The following is a 24,310-nucleotide window of genomic DNA, read 5'->3' as shown; positions in this document are numbered from 1 at the left end:
AAAGTATCCAGGGAATGAGATTCTATGTCTTTAGGTCTGTTGATTTTGCCTGGGTGTGATACAGTCGGCAGTATTCTTTCTCCACCAGGGACACATCAGAAATTAGAATACTGCTGACCGTCCAGCACATCTGATGATGATGTTCAGCAGGAGTCACTGTAGCAATGGGGCTCTGCCAAAGGTGATGCTGATGAAGCAGCTATACCTCTTCTCCAATTGGGATAATGAGTGAATGCCAGGCTGGGCTAACTCATTCACATACTCCAGGGAGAAATATTTGCATTTAAATTGCTTTGCGGCAAAAGCTATGCGGCCAGTGAAGAATATCAACTCCCACCCAGGAAGCCAGGGTCCCACCTGGCTGAGCCATCTCCTCCCATCAGCAAGAAAATCAATAACTATCTCCTGCTGCCAAGGGAGCCCCTAATGGAGATGCATCACCTGAGCTGCTACAAAGGACCACTCTGTCATCTTTTCCAACCAGAGCAGCTCTTTTTACCAACACAAGATGACCAGCCCAGTAATAGTAACCCCCCACTGCCCAAGAAGGAATGATATTTGCTGTCTCTATCATTGTCATTCTTTGCTGCTGCCTATCCTGGAGGAGGAGATGTTAGTACAACCGAAAAAAAGACCCACAATGCATAATAAGTATTGACCGGTTCCTCTCGTTGTAAACAAAAAGATCGGACACCTAACAATATTTCCTCATATTGTAAGTCATGTCATGTACCTTGACTTATTTGCCGCAGATTTTGTGCTACTTTATGACAATGGTAAATGTTTTTTTTTAAAAAAATGGGGCAGCGATCTGTCGTGCAACGGTTTTCATTACAGATAGTCCTTGACTTACAATTGGCGGCTTAGCAACCATTCAAAATGAGGAGGAACCCCAATCCCCCCCCATAAAGGTTCTTCTGACCAATTCTGAAGTTCCAACAAATGGGGAGGGGCCTCGGTACTATGCAGAGGTGGTATTCTGCCAGTTTGCCCCGGTTTGGGCAAACCAGTAGTGGCAGCGGCAGGAGGCTCCACCCACCTGCCCAGACATCATCACGGACGCTCTTCCGAACTGGTAAGAAGATTTCAATCCTGGTCCCATGACCACATTTTTGGCATGTAGCAAACAGCCTGAATTTATGTCCATTTAGAGAGCTCCACAGTCACGAATATATGATTTATAATGTTTTTTCCAGTTTCAGGGGGGGGGGGGACACCCATAGTATACAATAAATTTGCTGAACAACCACAGCATTCACTTAACAATCAGTGCCAAAAAAAAGTCATAAAATTGGATCGGTCATATGATGATCCAGTTTATAACCATTATGATTTAAGACTGTAGGCTCAGTTAAAGTTGTACGTCAAAGACTAGTACACTTGGTGCATCACTTTATGGTGACTGAATTCAACCACACCCAATGGCCTAAGGGACTCTCCTTCCCACATCCAAGGGCCTAAGGGACTCTCCTTCAAATTTGTTTCCAAAGTAGGTTTCCCCAAGTACAATGACTTTTATTCATCACTTGTTTTATGGTCGCTGATGAACACAGTGTACAGTTCATAAAGAGCTACAACACTTAAAGACATCTCTAAACAAATGATGCAGATTAATACAGAACCTCAAATATCATATTCATACATTATCTAAAATACTAGGAGAAAGGATAAAAAGAAAAGACTCTCTAAAATGCTTAAGGCTAAATTACTAAACAAGTGAAAAACAAAAATCCTAATATACCAAACTACTGAACTGCCAAAATGCTATATTAATACGCTACTAAATGATTAAAATATTTGAGGTATAACCAGATTTATCAGCCAGACAATCTGTCTCTTTATTACTGTTATAAGCCAATGTCAATTATTTAAATGTCCATGAAAACAATACATAAAGCAGTAATTCTTATCTGTCTTGATTTAAGTTCCTCCTTATAGCAGCTGTATCTGGCAGGCTGCCAAACAAAATTAGGCTACTTTTACTGCCATATTAAAATCTTTATCTGCAAGTAGATAATGTACATATAATATAGTGAGTACAAATGGGATGTTTTGTATTAGGAGGCTGTTATCTAGATTTAGTGAATATCCCTATAAAGGAGAGGTTAGAATATGGACTAGCTTTTCTAATATAACATTCCCACATGAGTGGAGTCTTTCATTGATCAGAAAGTTCTTGTATCTTCCCTCAGGGAATACTAAAGGATGGAAGTATTGCAACCTTAAATATCTGTTTAAAAACCGCCAATTACCGCATGTATACACAGACAAATCCTTACACAGAAATATGATTCTCTGAGTTTTGAATCTGTCTATGTGGTTGCTAGGACTCAAAAATAACTTGATGGCACAAAATTAATCAACCAGTTAATCAGCAGTCCTCTGGTCTTTTAACTTGGAGCATGTGTATTGCCATGCTGGCTTTCAATGTGGGTGCCACCAGCAAGCGCCAAGCAAATGAGAATCCTAGAAAGTGAACTGATCAGCACAGACATTTCTCAGCAATGTTTTTCATGATTATTAATGTCCTCTAAAGCTTCACAGCTTTTCTAAGAGTTATAGAAAGAAGGCAAGATGCAAAAGGTCCTCTCTTAAGAGTCAGCATTTCGCCCCCAACAATCTGAGTGCTGATTTTACCAACCTCGGAAGGATGGAAGGCTGATCAACCTTCAGCCTGCTGAGATTTGAACTGCCAAATTGCAGGCAGCTGGCAGTCAGCAGAAGTAGCCTGCATTACTGCACTCTAACCACTGTGCCACTAATAATATTAGTTATTACTAAAAAATTAACCTCGTTTTGAATGTTAACAAAACAAATGAGATCATTGTAGATTTTAGAAAGAGCTGACATAGTCATGCTCCATTTTGTAACAAGGCTGCAGCTGTGGAGATGGTCAATAGTACTAAGTATCTGGGGGTACAGATAACTATCTGACTTGGTCTCTTCATAAGTTATTAGTGAAGAGTGCAAACCAGCGTCTGCATTTCCTGAGTCAGATGAGGAGGGCACACCTTTCTCCTTCTGTCCTGGCCATTTTTTACAGAGGGACAATTGAGAGTGTTTTAACAAACTGCATCTCTGTTCGGTTTGGTGGCAGCAGTGCCTCAGAGAGAAGGTCCACGCAGAGAGTGGTAAGGACAAACAAGAAGATTATAGGAAGCTCGCTCCCCGTTATTCAGGAAACTGCTTACAAGTGCTATGTGCTTAGAGCTGGAAGCATTGTTAGAGACCCCACACACCCACTTCACAGTCTGTTTCTGTTGCTCCCCTCTGGGAGGAGGTTACAAAGAATTTCTAGCAGGACTACCAGATTCCATAATAGCTTTGTTCTCTATGCTGTTGTCTGGTAAACTCACAAGATTCGTTTTTTTCACCATGCATATATATATACATCCAAACTAGACTGTGATGTTTATCTGTGTCATATATGTGTATATATTGTGTATATGCATAATGGTTATCTTTTGAGAGCTGAATGCAACAAAATTTCATTTTAATGTATGCTGATTACTATACATTTAAAGTGACAATAAATTCTAGTCTATTCTAAATTCGATGCTATTCTACTGTATTCTATTCTATAATGTTGGTTCAACAAACCTATGCTTTTAGCAGATAGATGGGGACTGTCTGGCCTGCTTACACCTCAAACAGCATCCTTCACCACTGTTTATATTAGTTTTAATTGCTAGGAGATGGTTGAACACATTTTGCAGGTCACAAGTTACTCACTTCTACTTTAGAAGTTTTTATTTCTGTTTCCAGATATTACCTTGGGGAAAAATAAAGCAATCTAATCTGATTCTCATTTATTTGAAGCACAGCATAAAAGAAACTCACATCTAATAGCCTAACCTTTAAGATACTCACCAAGTACAGAAGCAATGAGATGGACTCCCAATTCTTGGCTTTCATCCGATCAACGTCTAGCCCTCCCTGTGAGATGCTAGCAGAAGCCAGCTGTGGAGGTAAAGGAAAGATAACAGAACTTGAGACAGTTTTCCAATGATAACAAAAACTAGAACTATAAGGTTTCATTGCAATGATTAAAATGTAAACTGCAGGTCTAAACTCTTTTCCAAAAGAGAGCACTGGTTGAGGAAATTATTAGACCTCATAGAACAAGACACGGAAATTATTTTGGTGGGCTACAAAATGCACTCATGTTTAAACAAAAAATAACCCATCTCCCTGTTTTAAGGACCAAGCATAGATACAAAGTTTGTCCCATTTATTTTCAGATGAAAAACACAATCAGAAGGGGACATTTTATTTATTTGTAATTTAGTCTTATAAAACTGTCCAACTCAACACTGACTTTGGGTGGGGCACAGATTAAAAATAGATTCAGTACCTAAAACACAAAATAAATAACAAAAATAAATGTAGTGGAGGAACAGACATATAACCAAAGAGATACTGCACATCAACTGAACACACCCCAACGTATCCCAGAGTTTGAGGCAATATAATAGATTTTTATAGACAATTTAAAAGCTTGCATGGGTTGGAAGAATTCAAATTTCTGAGCATTCCAAAGAGCAGGTATGTTTCCTATATCCCATCATATTAGATTGCTTAATGGATGAGACATAATCTGTGCCTATTGTGTTGGATTTTACATGGTGGGCAGAAATGATAAGACAAAGCTGGTCCCAGGAAGATAACCAGGTCACGAATGGTTTTATAAGTGATAACCAGTGGTGGGATCCTGCCGGTTTAACAATCAGTTCGATGATCGCATGCTTCGGACCCCTGTTCCACCCACGCCTGATGCACGCTCCACAATCTGCTCTGCCGTACGAATCAGCTGAGAGGATATAGATAAGTAAAACACAAAGGTGGGGGGGCACCTGACCGTCGGAGAGAACCGGTTCAGCTGATTGTTGGAGCTACCGGTTCACTTGAACCGGTCCAAACCGGCTGAATCCAACCCCTGGTGATAACAAGCATCCTGAATTGCATTCAGCAGTTTACTGAAAACGAATGTAGCTGGAGTAGTGGAAATGTTACATGGGCATACCAAGAGTCACCTCTAACTGCTCATGCTTCTGTGGCTCATCAGTATACTGATGATGTCTGACCTCCTGTCACTTCTTGACCTGAACCAGGAGTTTCATGTAGAGGTTGAATAGAGCCACAAGGCAACCCACAAATCACAGACTCAGCCTGGATCTCTCTCCACTTGTCAACACCAAATGGAAGCGGGACAATCACAGCAGCACCATAACTCTCATTCCCAAGCCTTATATCTAGTCCTGAAGAATGTCATGATTGATACACTGACTAGGAGTTCAAGAAGAATGAAGACAACTGTTATCATTTCCATCTGCACTTTACCAACAAAGGGATTCCACACTGGGTCTTGGCCTGAAAACTGACTGAAAATGGTCCATATTATCTGTCTCCTCAAGGGCCCCTTGAAGCTGTGGTTTGACCCTTTTCTTAACAACCTTCCCCCAAAACAGAATGCTAGACTGGATAAAAATTATCCAGAGCCATTGGGTCAAGTGATGACTTTTTGAAGAGGAGGCACACCACTGACTCCTTCAAGGCAGGAAAACCATCCTCACTTTCAAGGATGAATTTACCATCCCATGCAGCCAGCTACTTGTCACCTCCTATGAAGCCTTAAACAAGGGACATGGATCTAATAAGCGATTTGACTGGACTAACATTTCGTTTCCAATTCCTCAAGAATCCCAGAACGAACAATTTTTAGTTAACAGGACAAGATTGTGTTTTGGCCACTTTGTCAGGACCTGTCCAGCTGGAATCTAACTCAGAATGGAACCAAGTGACTTCCTCCATCAGATGTTATGGAGCAGCACAAAGATAGTGTTGAAGTACATATTCAGCAACTATTAGTAAAATATGAGGAGGAAAACAGGAATGCATGAGAAAGAACTTCAAGATTATCTGACCTTGGTATTGTTTGATATAAGATGAGTGAGGAGGAAATGCTGTCAGGCTTTCTGTTATTACATCTATTATAAAGTAGAAATCTAATATTTCTGATGATGATGTTTTCCAACTTGAGATCATGTCACAGTTACCCCACATATGCCATGTGACCATCAGTGTGTATTCAAGTCCTCCGTTCCCTAGGTCAGGTCCATGTGGCCAACATCTCCAGAGCTGCATCAAATTCTGTCACGTGAAGACAAGCAAAGTCTCCCAGGACTGTCAATCTTGGATAGTTGCTGAACTCAATGACAGAATTAAACAGCTTAAGCAGGCATTTCGCTGGGTAGCAGGAAGGACAGTTCAGCAGCAACAAACTCAACTGCTCCCTTGAGCTCAACTTCAGGCCCAAGGTTTCACATCAATTATCTGCAGCTCAAACACTCTGAAAACCACTAGGGCTTTCTAGATGAGCTTTCTCAGCGTTGTTCTTCCCAAGCTGTTTTTCTTTCCCCTGGGAAAGAAGATAAGATCCGTTTCTCTTCCCCTCCTAGATAGGACGTAGTTCCATGGGAAGGGCAAGAAGGTCTCTCTTATTATCCCTGTTCTGGGCTCTGCAAAACATTTTCCCTCTGCCAACGCTAAACCTGCCGACTATCTATCTATCTATTATCTATCTATCTATCTATCTATCTATCTATCTATCTATCTATCTATCTATCTATCTATCTATCTATCTATCTATCTATCTATCTATCTATCTATGATCTTGGAGCCGAGGTGGCGCAGTGGTTAAATGCAGCACTGCAGGATACTGCTAGATCAGCAGGTCAGCGGTTCAAATCTCACCGGCTCAGGGTTGACTCAGCCTTCCATCCTTCCGAGGTGGGTAAAATGAGGACCCGAATTGTTGGAGGCAATATGCTGACTCTCTGTAAACCGCTTAGAGAGGGCTGAAAGCCCTATGAAGCGGTATATAAGTCTACTGCTATTGCTATTGCTATTTTCTGCCTTTATTATTTTGCAAAAATGTCTCAAGGTGGTAAACATATCCAACATACCTTCCTCCACCTATTCCCCCCAAACGACAACTCCGTGAGATGAATTGGGCTAAGAGAGAGAGAGAGTGGCTGGCCCAAAGTTACCTTAGCTGACTGGCTTTCGTGGCTTTACAAATAGCTTTGAAAGCCAGAAGGATTGCCCAGAAACATTCAAACAAGAAGCCAAATGCTCTCTCTCACACACACATAATATTCTCTCCTGCGTGTGTGTTTTGAAATCCAGGATCCCATTCAAGGAACTAAAATCTTTGTCAGGCTGACGTCGCTGATTGTATTAGAAGTTCTCTGTAAGAAAGGGTTGCCTTCCGTTATTTCAAATTAACTCCCTTTAATATTTGAGAGAATTGATTATATCGAGAGAGTTCCTTTTGGGAGATGGGTAGCTTTATAAATTTAATACATACGTAAATTGAAATGGGCATTTCCCATTAAAACCTTCTTCACATGTAAAGACTGCGAGATGTACTGCTAATTCTTAGGATGACAAGATTTAGTTGGGTTCTTACTTTTTCACTTTTTTCTAGAGATATTCTATAAGGTATCTTCTTTTCCCAACTTGCATCAATAGGATAGAACTCCAAAAACATTTCCCCACACCATATTGCCTTCACGTCATCCCGTGCCCATGAGTCACCCTTAATTAAAAATAGCATCCCCCCCCCTTTTTTTTTCCTGGCACCAAGGATGGTAACATCCATTAAAATTTATCCCCATTACTTTGGAAAGAAGTCAGGTGATTAGTAGGAAAAGAGATGAAGGATAAGATTAGCAATAAGGGCAGACAATTTCAACCTCGAAACGGATCTGGCCTCCTGCAGCCACTTTTTCCATTTCTCAGATTACCACACAGGTGGTGGTGGGTGGCCTGGAATGTCAGCCTAGACAAGAACAACAGGCCATCCCATAGGAACCAGAGGTGGTATTCAGCCAGTTCTGACAGGTTCTGGAGAACCAGTAGTGGACATTTTGAGAGTGGGGAGGGAATGGGGATTTTGCAGTATCCTTCCCCTGCCACGCCAACAAAGCCACGCCCACAGAAGTGGTATTAAAAAAAAATTGAATCCCACCATTGATGGGAACCAAGCAGTGGTGGGATTCAGCCAGTTCGCACCTATTTGGGAGAACCGGTTGGTAACTTTCTAAGTAGTTCAGAGAACTGATTGTTGGAAGAAATCTCCTTTTGTTTTTTCCCACTTTACAGGGCTAATCCTGTAAGGAAGGCAGGAAGGAAACATTCTGGTGTTGTTTCTAGCCTAATCTTTATTGCCCTGCTCTCAGAAACTGCCTCTCCGGTTAACCCTTATTACATTGTAACAGCTAAGGCGACCTGAGTGACCTTGAGTTGGCCACGCCCACCCAGTCACATGACCACCCAGATCCACCTACCCAGATGGTCATTAGGGCAGAGAACCGGTTGTTAAATTATTTGAATCCCACCACTGGAACCAAGGTAATCTCAACAGGTGCTGGCCAGATGGACTGAGGGGAATTGCCAAGGAGATGCCAGGACCTCATTGGACAGTGTGACCTGGGACCTTGAGGGAGGGAATGATCTATTCTTTAATTATACTGAAACCATGGGAAATATTTAGAGCTGGTTTCGTTTTCATTCGTGCCGAAATGATGTACTCAATAAAACAGTCCTTTGAGAAAGCTGAGAGTCTCGGTGTGCTGAACTGGTTGGGTTCGTTAGTTGGACATTTCTGGCAAGTAAAAATGAAAGGAAGCATTTCGAGTCCAAGGGTGTGGCAAGAGATTCAGCCTGGTTACTAGCAGCCTCATTTCATTTCTCCCTGCTCCTGGAAGCAATCAAAGAGTCTACCAACAGGATAAAAACAATTCTTGCTCTTTTAACAGCGCGCACGTACACACACACACACACACACACACACACACACACACACACACACACACAAACCAATCCTAGCCTCCTTCAACAAAAATTGCCTTCCCCATCTATTTTTCCCCCCCAACCTTCAAATTGAACTGAGTTCAGGCAAAACATGGAAGTTGACTGCCGCTTCCTTCTTGGGATATTTTTGTTTAACTTCCCCGACTAGTTTAGAGCCTTCGTAGTCTATCACACAGTATTAACCAACCCCACCATTGTTTAACTATCAAGCTCAGACACGTGGTGCCCCCTGCTCTACGCACTAAGTAGATCTGACCATGGAACCAATTCACTGGGAGGCTGAAGCTTTGGTTGACATCATCTATAAGGAGAGAAGCTTGCAAGTCTGAGGGTGCTGGATACACCTCTTCCTTTTTGTAATCCAGAAAACCGAGAGACGTTCCTGCCTGAGCTATTTCCAAGAGTAATCTCATAGCTTTGGGCTTTAAAAGGCTTCAGCCCCTTTTGCCTAGGCAACAGTTGGTGCATATCTCTTGATAAGGTCATCTGCCTTACTGCCTATACTTGAGATAATGAAGTAAATGGACTTTTACCAAGTAGGCTAATGCAGAAACAAATCCCTTTTCTCCATTGCTATATTTCCAATCTGGTCAGTAGTGAAGGCATTTACTAGCACTGAAACGCAATGAAGAAAGAATGGAGCAACTTGATTTTCCTCTGTCAGTCCTTTTCGCCCACTTTCTTGTATTCTGGGTTGCTTATGACTACCAGGTAAGTTGTTAAATACTGTATCAGGCTGCATGTCCAAACATGAAGGTGGTCCTTGACTTACAACAGTTCATTTAGTGACCTTTCAAACTTACAACAGCACTGAAAAAAGTGAGTTGCAGCCATTTTTCACACTTAGGACTGTTGCAGCATCCTCATGTGATCAAAATTCAGATAGTTAGCAACTGACTCATATTTATGACAGTCATTGTTAGGAATATAATTCAAACGGTTGGGTTGGCAATATATGAATCATGTAACAATGTTGAATCTGTTTCTTTAAATCATACTGTAAAATGTGATTGGCTGCTGTTTTTCCTCAATCGGCCATAAGAGGGAGCCAGAATGACTGTTAGTTCTCTCTCTGTTTGTTAGATGCTGGGCTGATCTGATCTGAGTGCCATGAGCTATTGTAGGTTTTGCAACTGTTAGTAAACCTTGATTACCGGACTGTTTATATGATACTGGACTATGTTATTTGGATTATCCCTTAACTGAAAGACATTGATGACTGACTGACTTATCCATGTATGACTTGGACTGTTTGATGGACTCTGATACCTCTGATACCACGAAAGTAAAAATCTATTTAAACTGCAGGGTCTCTGTATGCTGGTTTTTGTGTTCTCCAACACAACTCTCACAATGCTTCGCTGAACGTACTTGCTCTCCCAACGGGGAGCTTACCTAACAGTCATAGTATCGTTTTGAAAACCTTCTGACAAGCAAAGTCAATGGGGAAGCCAGATTCACTTAATCAGCTGTGTTGTTGACCTAACAACTACAGTGGTCCACTTAACAATGGGGGCAAAAAAAGCGTAAAATGGGGCAAAATTAACCTAGTAAGTTGCTCACTTAGCAACATAAACTTTGGGCTCAGTTGTGGCCATAAGTCAAGGACTACCTACATTGGGCAATCAGCAAACTTCTCGGCTCAGAAAGGTCAAAGCATGTGCTGTTTTTCTTTTTAATTAGCTTAAAAGGTCCAATGCATGCACATTTTTCACAGGTGTGATTAAAATAATGAAAATCACTTCCCTTTAAGCAAAGAACATTTTAAAACACTGTAAATTCTGCAGAAAAAAACCCCATTCATCTTCTTTTCAGAACCCCCATAAAAAATGTTTTTCCGTTTGTGTGATATGTAAATTTAATCAGTTAAAAACTCATGCATTTCTAAATGTCTATGGAGATTCTCAGTCATCCAGGTCATGGTTGTCCCAAAGGTGCTTTTTCAATTGGACTTTCTACTTTTTCTTTGAATAAGTTTCACTTCTCATCCAAGGAGCTTCTTCAGCTCTGACTGGATGGTTTGCATTTATGAAGTGGCACAACATAGGAGAACAGACCCATCAGTACAAGATTCAACAGTCCATCTGCATTTAAAAAGACAAAGCTCACTCTTTTGAAGACAGAAAAATCCGTATTTGGGACATAGAGAACCACTGGTTTGAAAGAAGGGTCAAAGAGGCCATCTATGTCAAAATTAAACAGCTCTCTCTCAACAGAGGGGGAGGGATACAACATCATCTATCTCCAGTCTACAACATAGTCCAGGGGTGGGTTTCTCGCCCCGTTCCAACCAGTTCGGTTGGAATGGGGCTGGCGGCGTCCTCGTGCACGCGCGCGGTGCACACATGCGTACTAGCGTCTGTGCGATGCTCCAGCTGCTCCTGGAGGATCGCGCAGGCGCTGTATGCATCCTGCACATGCGTGGAAGCGCAGAACTCGTCAAAAATGGGTAAGGAGTGCGGGCGGGCAGGTGGGCCCTTCACCGTTCCCAGAAGTTACTTACTTCCGGGTTCGCAGACCAACCGGTTCGCAGGGACCGCCGCGAACCGGTTGAAACCCACCCCTGACATAGTCCCTCCAGCAGTTCCAAGAAGGCTCCACACCCATTTGCACCACTCAGGGGACCCTGAGGACACAGATAAACTTCCAGATGGCCTCAACAATTCTCTAAAAACAATGCAAATGACCATCTGTCTGCAAGGAATATAAATCCTTTCATTCCTCACCATTCAGTCAGAGCTGAAGCAGCTTCTTGGATGAGAAGCAAAACATCTTCAAAGAAAAACCAGAAAGTCCAGTTGCCTCTTGAAAAAAGCACCTTTGGGATAATGCATTTCTATTTGATAGGGGCAGCCTCTTTGGGGGTTAATCTTTTCTCATACCCTGAAATAATTTTTAAAAATCATAATTTTTCTTGGGGTGGGGGGGCATGTTTTAAGGGATTCACAACAGACAGAGACTCAGCTGGTGAAGAATTTTCCACTACTGGGCTCTCCCTGTTGAATTGCAGTCTTCAAGTGGAAAAGGGTAACAACATTTACCTGCAATGTGCCAGCTCAAGGATTGTATAATAAAGCTGATTGCCCAGTGCCCACAACTACCTTCCTCATTTCCATGACCCCCTTTCAACTGGCAGGATGGCAGAGTGAAATTGCAACCTGCCATGGTATCTGATCAACAGATATACTGATTCCCAGAAGCCAGAAATAAGGAAGCGATCATGTTGAGTGGCACCTCTATCCATCACTAATAGCCGGTGGGTTTACTTTTTTTTTTTTTTTACATTTGTGTGGGATGATATAGTTGCACAAGATGTGAGTCACTTGAAATATTAGCAAGAAGAAATGTCTTTGGTCAAGGAGAATTTGAAAGACCATGGAACTGGTCCCTGAATTATAGGTAGCAGTCCAATTTGCAAATGTGTGTCCAGTCTGATAACTGGAAAAATCTCAAGAAAATCATTTAGTCAGACTTCCCTGTTCCTCTTTATTTTCTTTTACCAAGTAGCAGCCCAAATATCGGGTCTGTAAGAAGCAGTGTTACTGAGCGTGACCTGCATGAATTTTCTTCCTTTCGCAGATCGGAAGGAAGCAGAACTTTAACGTAGGTCTCTTATCAGAAAGACATATGGGCTTAAGGAAGACCAAAAGAGAATGGCCAGCTGTTAACAGGAGATAATGGGCACCAGAAAGGCCCAAACTCCTCTTGAGGCAATATTTTTATGACGGCAACGGAAAATGTACAAACTAGTTGCACATGTTCAAATAGTCTTTATCAGGCAAGATGATTCCACATAAGAAAAATGAGCAGAAGGTAAAATCAAATTGGGCTTAATGTGCAAAGGGTAAATCTAGCTTAATGTGCAAAGGGTAAATCTAGGGTAAGTCCATCCCCCTCCTTTTGCCCCCTGGATTTTTAATCACTTTGATTAATGAAGAAAACATTGAACCTTGAAAGCCTGAACATGCACACCATTTGCTAAATCTTCAGGTGGAGAATAAAAGTGTGCCTTTTGGATTTTTCTTTTCCTTCTGGCTCACCTGTCTATTGTTTTTCACATACAATACTGCTCTAAGCACTATTGAACAGGCCACAATGACTGGACATACCACATTAAGCAAAAGTCATTCTAGGCATATATACAGTTTCAAATACTAGTTCCTTTAAAAAAAAAAACCTAATGAAGTTGATTGACAATGTATTTTCCCCCTAACCATCAAAATTAGATGTATATATAACTTTTGTCATGGTGAACATATTTTATAAAAGGCAATTATCAGCCTTAAATCTGACCAAATGCAATTTGTCTCCATCTTTCTGCAGCAAATGAAAGAGAAATTACTTTCTCAGAAAACAAATTATTTTCACTAGCCTTAAAAATAAAAAGAAGCAAACAAACCACCAATTCTCCATAGAATAAACCAAAAGTGAATGCAAGAAGAGAACAAAGGAAGCAATTCAGAGGTTGCCTTTTTATAAAAATGACACCGATAATGACCATTGTGTGAAAGAGAAGAGAATGGCCCACAAATCTTTAGTCATACATTACTGTATATTTGCTAGAACATAAGGATCTCTTTTTCCCAGAAATATTTTAAAAAATAATTCAAAACAACATTCAGGAAAATGAATTGCCATGCTCTGATGTTTCAAAAGATGATATGCAAGAGTGTTTTTAAAGATTAATAACATTGAAAATATTTTGTTATGCAACAGACATATTTTGATTTAATTTTTAAATTAAGCCCCAGCGAAAGGTTATTTTTTAAAGAATAAAAACAATACAAATGTTGACAGGGAAAAAAGCGAAAGTTAAAAAAAAGTAATGCAGGAAAAATGCAAAGAAAGAAAAAAGAGAGGAGGGGAGGGGAGAAAAGGGGAGAGGAAGGGTGGAGATGAGAGGAAGGGGATGAAGAGGGGAGGAGGGGAGAAGAGGGGAGAAGAGGAAGGGAGGGGGAGGGGAAGAGAGGGGAGGAGAGGGGAGGAGAGGGAAATGGTTCACAATCTAGGGACCTTTGTTCTCCACTAAGCTATGGCCTCCTACTTGTACTGATCTAGAGAAATAAAGGCGATTTGGGGAGTCCTGAAAACCCATGGAGGAATAACACATGCAGGAAAGATCAAGAGTTCCACTCACAACCAGAAATTCCTTGAGATGGCTCTCAATGTTTTTGTTGTAGATGGTGAAGAGTGCAGCCGACACCTGGATGATAGCTTTGGCAAGGCAGTGGATATTGTTTCTATAACCTGCAGCAAAGAAATAGCAACAGTTGGGTTCAATCAATATAGTGGATGGTATTCTTAGTGATGTTGGACATACTACAGCTATTTGGCTTTGGCCAAAATACTAAGTTGTGGTGGGGGGTAGGAGGGCAATATTTCAGGGGCTGAGGATATAATTAAACTTCCTAACAGCCCCATTTTATGACTTTTCTTGTCACATTTGTTAAGCAAATCATTGAAGTTGTTAACTTAGTAATATGGTTGTTAATTGAATCTGACTTCCCCATTGTCTTTGCTTGTCAGAAGATTGCAAAAAGTGATCACATGACCCTGGGACACTGCAACTATCATAAATATGACTCTGCTGTCAAACATCCAAGTGTAAATCTAAAGGCGATGAGGATCCTGCAAGTGTCCTAAGTGTAGAAAAACAGTCCTAAGTCACTTTTTTCAGTGCTCGTTGTAATTTCGAAGGGTCACTAAACCAACTGTTGTAAGTCGAGGACTACCTCTATGGTTGTAGACGTTCTTTGCATCTATTTTGAGAGGGACCATCTAGCTACTTTTGCAAAATTAAAATCATATTCTGCTTGGTCAACTGGACTTTAAAATTTGAGGAGGCCCCTATATACCGTAGAGCCATTAGTAAGCTCCCAACAATGCAAGGATGTTATCCAATTTCCCCGTCTCCGTAACACAGTTACAATCCTGATCTTTGGCTGCTTTTGCTAAACAAAGGGAGTGGCCAATATTATCTGCCAAAAATTGTACTGTTGCTACCCTCAGGCAGCTTTTAAGAACTTTCAACAATTCCTTGAGCCAATGTGACCTGATTCAATGAACTCCTGTAATACAGCCAATGAGGGTTAAGGTAGAATGGCTAAACTTGGCTTCACACTCCAAAGAAACCCAATTTTAGACATATGCTTGGAAGCGTTCAAATCACCATCATAAAAATTATTTTATGGCAAGAGGGCATGAAATGCTGGAAGTAGCCCAGAGCTCCTTCTGACTATCATTGCTGTTAGGAATATAATCTAACGGTTGGGTTGGCAACATATAAATCATGTAACAATGCTATACCTGTTTCTTTAAATCATACTGTAAAATGTGATTGGTTGCTGTTCCCTCAATTGGCCATAAGAGGGAGCCAGAATGACTGTTAGCTCTCTGTTTGTTAGATGCTGGGCTGATCTGATCTGAGTGTTTTGGAAGCTGGCTGTTAGGAAGTGCCGTGAGCTATTGTAAGTTTTGCAACTGCTAGCAAACTTTGAGTACCAGACTGTTTGTATGATTATGGACTATGTTATTTGGATTATCCCTTAACTGAAAGACATTGATGACTGACTGACTTATCCGTGTATGACTTGGACTATTTGATGGACTCTGATACCTCTATTTCCACGAAAGTAAAAGCCTACTTAAACTGCAGTGTCTCTGTATGCTGGTTTGTGTGTTCTCCAACAATACTCTCACAACGCTTCTCTGAATGTACTTGCTCTCCCAACGGGGAGCTTACCTAACAATTGCCTAAAATTGATTCTTAGTGCAAGTCTTTTTAGCTGCAGCCAGCAATACTGTTCATGTTAAGCTTACTCCCTAACCCTGGTGATCCCAGGTAACAAGGCTTACTTCGAACTAAGATCTGCCTCCTCATTTGCTTAGCCTTTAACATATTAGAAAAGAGATGGAGCCAAGGTGGCGCAGTGGTTAAATGCAGCACTGCAGGCTACTGCTAGATCAGCAGGTCAGCGGTTCAAATCTCACCGGCTCAGGGTTGACTCAGCCTTCCATCCTTCCGAGGTGGGTAAAATGAGGACCCAGATTGTTGGGGGCAATATGCTGACTCTCTGTAAACCGCTTAGAGAGGCCTGAAAGGCCTATGAAGCGGTATATAAGTCTACTGCTATGGATGCACTGAACTGCCCCATTCCCTCTCATCCTGCCTACAGACAGAATACAGAGTTACAAGAGTTCATTTAGTGATCGTTTGAAGTTACAACGCCACTGAAAAAAAGTGACTTATGGCCGTTTTTAAGACCTTAAGACCTTTGCAGCATCCCCATGGTCACGTGATCAAAATTCGGACTCTTGGCAACCAATTCATCTTTATGATGGTGGCAGTGTCCCAGGGTCATATGATCCCCTTCTGTGACCTTCTGGAAGCCAGATTCACTTAACGACTGTGTTTCTAATCGAATGCCTGCAGTGATTCCCTTAACAGCTGTGGCAATGAAGGTTGTAAAATGGGGCAAAACTCACTTAACGAATGTCTCACTGAACAACAGATATTTAGAGCTCAATTGGAGACTACCTGTAATTGTCAAGGAAAGTGAAGGGAAATCTCACTTTATCCATCATCTGGCCATCACTTCCAAATAGAGGCTTGGTTTGACCAGAAAAGGAATTAATACTTCAGGTATTCTCAGATGGGAAGATCTACATTCATTTATTTTTGTTCTAGCTGCTCCCTGTATGTGAATCAGATCCTGCTGGCATCTGTGGCTAAGGAGAAGGGAACAAAGTTTGGTGAAGAGAAATTGTGACCCGACAAAAGCTCGCACGACAAAAGCGCGACAACAAAACCGCATTGCTAAAACCGCGACGTCATCAATGCACCAACAACAGCACGTCGACAGAAGGGCGATTTAAGTTAAGGTAGGGTTAGGTTTAGGGTTAGGTTCAGGGTTAGGTTCAGGGTTAGGTTTAGGGTTAGAGTTAGGGTTAGCGTTAGGTTTAGGGTTAGGTTTAGGTTTACAGCACGCTTCTGTTGCCGCGCTGTTGTTGGCACGATTCAGTGCTCATTCGTCAGCGTGGTTTAGAACTCGCGATTTTGTCAGGCGCGCTTTTGTCAGTTGCCCTTTTGTCAGTGAACCAGGAGAAATGAAGCTGCAGGAGTGGCTATACTTGTATTCTTGGAGCATTGACAAAGCTTAAGGAAGTAGGCCTTCTCTGCTCTGGTACCCATCTTATAGAACATTCTCCCCTCTGAAGTGAGGACAGATCCATCCCTTCTTACTTTCTGGACCCCATCAGGTCTGGTAGTCTTAGGGGACTGGTGACATCTTGAGATGCTATGTTGCTGATTAAATCTCTCTCTGTGTCTGTTTCTGTCTCTGTCTCTCTCCCTCTGTCCCTCTGTCTCTCTGTTTCTGTGTGTGTCTCTCTCTGTCTCTGTGTGTCCCTCTTTGTCTCTGTCTCTCTCTCCCTGTGCTCAATATGACTATGTTTGACATGTTTATTGTTTTAATAGGGATTTTTTTTTGCACACAACAGCACAAGTCACTTCTTGTGAGATGAGCAGCCATATAAATTTGATAATTAAATGCAAGCAAGCTTAAGTCTTCCGTAACTTGGCTGCCATAATCCAGGCAACCAGTAGATGGCAACAAAAAGATGAGTCCCTGGATTTTTGTATCTTACACATGGCAGCCATAAGGAAGCTACCCCAAGTCAGGATACAGATTATGATTGAACTGCTGCAACCTGAGTTAAAATACAGGGCAAGTTAACACGTCATACAAACCAGATAAGACAGCAAACAAGTATATTTGCAGACATTTGGAGAGGATGCTCCATGCTGGTATTATGTCTCTTACCATCTATCTCAGTGAGGTAAATAGAGGAAGGGTCTGAGACCAGGAGTGGCAGAGACACAGCTATGAAGACTAGGAGCAAGCAGGCCGTCTTGTAGTCCTCCTCAGGGGATGAGCTGTCTATCGGGGAGACAAAAAGGATGATGTACACCAAGAGATTTCACAAATAGGTCTGATTTACGTTAGCAGTTTCCTTTCCTGCTCAGCTGCTCGGAAGGCTTGCTCTCCCCCTCCCCCCCCAAAAAAAAAGGAGGGGGAAAAAGAAGGAAATGTGAATTAAAAAAATATATGATGGTTCTGACAGGCCAATAAATTAACTGATGGAAGGAGCTGGCTAGCTGAACAGAACTGACACTGCTCAGCTCCGCTTCAATCAACACGTGTGCATCATAAAGAAAGAAATGAAAAGAAGGCACTGCTAGAATAATGGGTGATGGGCTAGAGGAGAGGAGAGGAGGAAAAAGACCCCTAAGTTCTTTACATCTCATTAGTCTTCCTTAGACAGAGAGGGAGACCAATGTGCCTCTCTGGTGCAGATTATGCATTTGGAAGCATGTTTATTCAAGAGGAAAGAAAAAGCTGATTTGATTCAGTTCATAATATAAAATGAATATCAACATTGCCCTCTTCAGGCCCCACTAATCCTTGATAGGACACCATACTATACAAAGTGATGCCGGGGAAGCGTGAGGGGAAAAAGAGGCTGGGTTCACAGGCCCTGCCAAACTTTAATGTGGATTGTGCTTTTTGAGACTATATGTAAATCCACTCATTTGAAAACATCAGGGTTCCCCTCCCTCCCTTATTGCCTGTTCAACAAACCAGAGGTGGGTTCCTACCAGTTCGCACCTATTCGGTAGAACCGGTTCGTCAAATCTACCGAACCGGTTAGAAGAGGTTCCACCAGTGGACCCGGAAAGCAGGCCACACCTACAGAAGAGGTTCCAAATTTTTTTGAAACCCATCACTGGTCCTTGGATTTGATTATTCTACACTATCATGCTCATATTTATAAAACTCAGTGCCTCTGTGAAAGGTAAGGATGACTACTGCGTTTGTGGTGCAATCAGAACATTGCGTGTGTTGAAGTTGTTTTAACGCAAACCAAAGATGCCTTTTAAAAAACAAGTTTACATCATATTCTTATGCATGCCAGTGCTGTGTGTGAGGTAATTTAAGGTGGTTTTGACAAGTGTCATCGGCATCTTCATATCTGGTCACATGGGCAGCAAGCCACTCCCATCCAGTCACATGGGCGGGAAGCCACTCCCACAAAGGAGGCCACACCCACAGAGTAGGTTCGAAGAATTTTTGAAACCCACCACTGCAACAAACCATCATTTAATCCAAGCATGTCTTGGTACTATATATGTTGGGGGTGCAGGGCGGGGAGGATTTCTTACACATTTGACTTGGGAATGTAATTGTTGTGGCAAGAAGCAATGACTTTGGTTGAATGGTGCCACATAACTATGGTTTCTCGAGCCAGCAGGAAGAGGAAGGAAGCAAGCTTGCAGGGAGTCACCTCAGGCAAAAGGGAGATGCGTAACAAACTACAACAAAGTCACAGATTCAGCTTGAAGCTAGCATGCCAGACGCCAGGGAAATAATAACTCGCTTAGTAAATACAAATACTATACAGTTCAGAAAAAAGGAAACTAGTCAAGAGAATTAGGATTGTAAGAAGATGGCAACCCCGATCTATCAAATTCACTGTTTTGCACATCAGTTTGAAACAGATTCTTTAATTCCTCAGGCAGAGAAGAAAGGCATAAGCAAGCACAGCATCAGATATTGTCCTTAGTTAAACCCTTTCCAACAGCCTTATTAGGCAGTATCCTTAAACAAAATGTCCTTATTTTCTGAGAAAGGGTCACAATTGCACACAAGCTTTCAAATTCCTCTCCAGAATTTTTCACGGAGAGAAAAAAAACGGTACAGAAAAGAAAGAGGGAAATAGGAAAAGTGACTGAATGCTTCAGCCATGGAGTCTGCATTTAATTACAGTCTTGAGATGGACTGGGAAGAAGCCTGCAGACTTTCAAATTAGGTTCAGTCAGGTATTGAGGCAGATTGGGATCGCATTGGGAACTCTCCTAAAAGCTGGAGGGAAGTTAAGCTAATATAATCCTGGGTTGTATAAACAGAGACATAGAATCAAGATTATGTGAAGTATTAGTATTGCTTTATAAAACCCTAGTAAGGCCACACCTGGAATACTGCAATCAGTTTTGGTCACCATACTACAAAAAAAAAAAAATAATGTTGAGATTTTGGAAAAAGTTCAGAGAAGAGCAACTAAGATGTTCAAAGGGCTGGAGACTAAAACGTATGAAGAATGGCTGCAGAATTTGGATTTGGCTAGTCTAAAGAAAAGAAGAATTAGGGGCAACATGATATCAGTTTTCCAGTTTTTGAGGGGCTGCCACAAAGAAGAGGGGGTGGAATTATTCTCCAAAGCACCAGAAGGCAGGACAATGGTCGGAAAGAGAGAGAGCAACCTGGAATTAAGGAGAAACTTCCCAACAATGAGGACAATTAACCAGTAGAATAGCCTTTGGAAAATGTGGGTGCTCCATCACTGGAGATTTTTTAAGAAGAAACTGGACAGCCACTTATATGAAATAGTATAGGTTTTCCTGCTTAAGCAGGGGGCAGGACTAGAAGACCTCCAAAGTCCCTTCCAGTTCTATTCTATTCTATTCAAGTGAAGAAAACGAACAGAAGCATAGTGTCAGGCCTGCAGTTATGTTCCTTTTAGGATCTTTGGCCTGCCACACTCTCTATTATTTTCCTATGCTGTTTCATTAGTGTAGTAGTTGGGAGGGGGGAATAGAAAGGAGTAGAATGGTGGAATGTGTTGTTGTCATTCTTTTCTAGAAGCCCAAGTTCATCTTTTGTCTCCGCACCTCGACACCTGACCGGAACCAGCCGGGTGGAGATGCCGTCGTGGAAGAAGAAGATTGGACCATGTGACGGATTTGTGGGTGTGGGGACAAGATCATGAACTTTCAACTGGGTGGGAATCCTAGGAAACTTCCAGAATTGGGATTCCACAGATGTGTCAAGATGTCTGACTTATTAAATTGGAACTTTAAGGATCATTTTGCCTTTGACTCTGATTTAATTCTGCATGATACTTGGAACGCTGACACATATTTCTGAATATACAATTCTGAGATCTGCAAGCAGACATCGACCATTGCTACTATACAAGGACAAATCATGCATGACAAAGTTCGTTTGGAAGTGGGAGAAACTTTGAATGCAATTTACCAGACTCCTTGCATGGATTGCCCCTGAAACTATATGAGACAGACAGGGAGGGAGCTAACGACCAGATTTCGAGAACACGAGTAAGCGTTAAAAGAGGAGATCCTAATTCATTGGTGGCCTCACACACTGCAATCAATAAGATCATGCATTCAATTATGCAGCTACTAGATTGTTGGTTGAACAGAACAAAAATGGCCAGAAAACTGATTGCAGTCTGGGAAACAGGCTCCTTGTCAGACAACAGCAGTGCTGATTTACCACCAGTTAAACAGGTACTTAGGAGCCAAGGACACATTGGCACAAGGATACAACAATCAACGACTTAATAGTCAGCCATCAATACCCCAATTAAGAACTAAAAGAGACACACAACCAGGCACCATATACATACATTACATAGAACAGCCCAATGCACATATTCTGGAGAGAGAGAGAAGTTCCCGAAAACTTGGAAGAATAGACCTATAGTTCTGGTGACTGACTCAGATTGGATCTGGCAACATTATCCTGGGACCTGTATATTTACTTTCATTTTCTACTAGTAAATTTTTATTTTTGAAATTCTAAACCAAGAAAGTTACAGAACAGGGATCAGGAAAACCTTTCATCAGAATGTCAAAATGAAGGAGGTGATTGCCGGAAGCTGGCTTAGATGCAGTAAAGAGGGGGGTGATTACTGTCTTTTTCACCACTGATAGAATGATAGGAGGACTGTAGTTTTGCTAAGATACTTTCATGATATGAGCAGCAGCCTTTTTGTGGAGAAAGCAGGATTTATGGGCACACCAAGAAGCTGCTGGGACTCTGCTCCTTTTTCCTTCGCTACTAGTTGAGCTATTGAATTCACAAGATGGAATGGAATATTCTTTATTGGCCAAGGATGATTACACACACAAGAAATTTGTCTCTGGTGCCTAAGCTCTCAGTGTACATTCAAACAACAAAGTGATAAGTCATAGATCATAAATCATGATACAAACGAGTGATAAATAGCAATCACACTTAGACATATACCACTTCACAGTGCTTTACGGCCCTCTTTACAGAGTCATCATATTTCCCCCAACAATCTGAGTCCTCATTTTACCAACCTCAGAAGGATGGAAGGCTGAGTCAACCTTGAGCCAGTCAGAATCAAACTCATGGCAGTCGGCAGAATTAGTCTGTAATACTGCATTCTAACTACTGTGCCACTACGGCTCTTACCACTATGTAGGATACCAACAGGAAAAGGTAAAGGAAAGATGAGTAAAATAAGAAGATGATATTATATATATATATATATATATATATATATATATATATATATATATATATATATATATATATATATATATATATATATATATATATATATATAATGATTTTTGTTACAAGCAAAACAAGCAGATCATAGGTTTTTCTCTGTGAAGATCAAAGATGCTGCTCTTCCTCTCTGACCTATGTTGCAACAAAGGAAGATGAAAAAAAGACCACTGGTCATAGATGATCAAAGAAAAGGATGCACTTCCACAGCAATTGTAGTTGCTTATTGTAGCATTCTAGGGCCTTCAATTAAGGTGTGCAAATGACAACTCCACTCTGATCCCATCTGCCCAGATTATCTAGGCTTTGAAAATAGGATGAATGTTTATAAATGTGCCCCAATGTCTCTAATATCTATTAAATATATTAGTCCCCCATTAGGTGTGAAGCCAGCTGATAACCTTGGGCTGGTAGCTTTTTTCCAGTCTTAGGAAGGAGGCCACGGGAAATCACAAAGGACTTATCTAGGCAGTCGGCAAGAACCGGGCATGTTTGAATGAATCTCTAAGTAAGAGATTGCATATATCTCACTCACAGAGATGTTCAGAACCCATAACTACTGTTTATAACACATACTAGACTGCCCCTGCCAACTGAGAAAGGCAGTTAAAAAAATGCAGGATAACGACATTTTCTTCGCTAGGATCTGGCAGTGGGCCTTTTCAGTACAAACAAACCAGCAATGGCATCCAAGCAGTGACAGCTCCTGGAGACAAGAGATGAAATATTTTTGCTGAGTTGATGCTCAGCTTGGACAGATTCCCTAAAAGAGGATCTTTCCCAGTTCTAGATGATACAGGATCTTTCTGTATCATCTAAGCAAGTTTCTAGATAGGGGATCTTTCCCAGTGCTGTGAAAGATACCCTATCTGGAAACTTGCCTAGATGATATATAGGAAGGCATGCTGCAGCCCTACAGGGTCTTATTTTCTTTTGACCCCTAAAATAAGTGCTTGGCCTTATTTTCGGTGAGGTCTTATTATTTTTGAGGTGCAGGAGGCGGTGAACGTGGTCACCTCATGGCTGCTACTGTGTTGCAATGTTTTTACGAGAGGGCTTATTTTAGGGCATGCACTCAAAAGCCCGATTGGGCTTATTATCTGGAGAGGTCTTATTTTAAGGGAAACATGGTACATTTTTATCTTAATGGGGCAAGCCTGATAAATGTTAGTAAGCTGTATCCTTACCTTTCTTCAGGTTGATGAGTGCAGAGACCAGGGCTGGGTCGATATCACAGGGGAGTCCTGCAGCAGTGGCCAATTCAAAGATGCTCAAAGTCACCTAAAGGGATGGCAGAACCAGATCTTATGAGAGGGACAAAACTCTCTTTCTTATAACATTCCCTGTCACCATGGTGGATCTAGCTTAAGCAAAGAGTATGGTAGATTTCCAGACTGTAATACCTCAGACTGCAAATGGGCCATATATTTTCCTGGGTTGCTAGAAAGAGAGCGACATAACTCTTCTTAATTAAAACAAAAACAAAAAGATCACCTATCTTCACTCTCCAGTGGTAGTTTTTACAAAAAAAGTACACATTCACCACTTTTTATAAAACCAAAATATGGTTTCTTTGGTTGTAAGCTGAAAACAGAGTAAAATTGATTCTGATATAAAGCAAGGTGTGATCCTCTTACTTAAAGGAAATTTACAAAACAAGACCCAGAAAAAATGAGGACTTCTTATTTTCCCTCAGAACTTTGCTATTTCATTTCCACTTCATGCTATTTAAGCTTCATTGCTATATTAAATGTACACATGTGCAAAGCTTATATTTGACACTCAGTGGTTTTCTACACATTATAGCTCTGGCTGTAGGAAACACAGAAGCTCATGATGTAATGACACTACATCACAAATGAAGATTTGATGGGCATCACTATCTGGCTTTCTGTCACTTCTCCACACACCAAGATGAAAAGGAGATATTAGATAATTCAAGATTGTTTTGTCCACGGTTAACCTAGACAGAACGCGAGACAGGTTGCCTCCACTGCTCCATCCTTGTTAGTCTTTTGTCTCAGTAATATTTG

At 41.4% G+C, this 24,310-nt stretch overlaps 1 protein-coding gene across 1 annotated transcript in view; it reads right to left on the bottom strand.

Annotated features, from left to right (window-relative positions):
- NCKAP1L (NCK associated protein 1 like) overlaps positions 1–24,310 on the bottom strand; it is a 99,787-nt gene that overhangs the window by 1,487 nt on the left and 73,990 nt on the right. The window contains exons 27-30 of the mRNA XM_087710633.1: positions 23,465–23,558; positions 17,700–17,816; positions 14,015–14,124; positions 3,871–3,960 (exon numbers count right to left, since the gene is read on the bottom strand). Coding sequence (XP_087566759.1) covers positions 3,871–3,960; positions 14,015–14,124; positions 17,700–17,816; positions 23,465–23,558 — 411 coding nt within the window. The remainder of the gene's footprint in view (positions 1–3,870; positions 3,961–14,014; positions 14,125–17,699; positions 17,817–23,464; positions 23,559–24,310) is intronic.

This window comes from Thamnophis sirtalis, unplaced genomic scaffold (genome assembly GCF_051295495.1).
Source record: "Thamnophis sirtalis isolate CommonGarterSnake01/CBP01778 unplaced genomic scaffold, rThaSir2_p1.2 scaffold_3, whole genome shotgun sequence".
Lineage (NCBI taxonomy): Eukaryota > Metazoa > Chordata > Lepidosauria > Squamata > Natricidae > Thamnophis > Thamnophis sirtalis.
The sequence above is the reverse complement of the archived record's forward strand: the minus strand, read 5'-3'. Positions and strand labels throughout refer to the sequence as shown.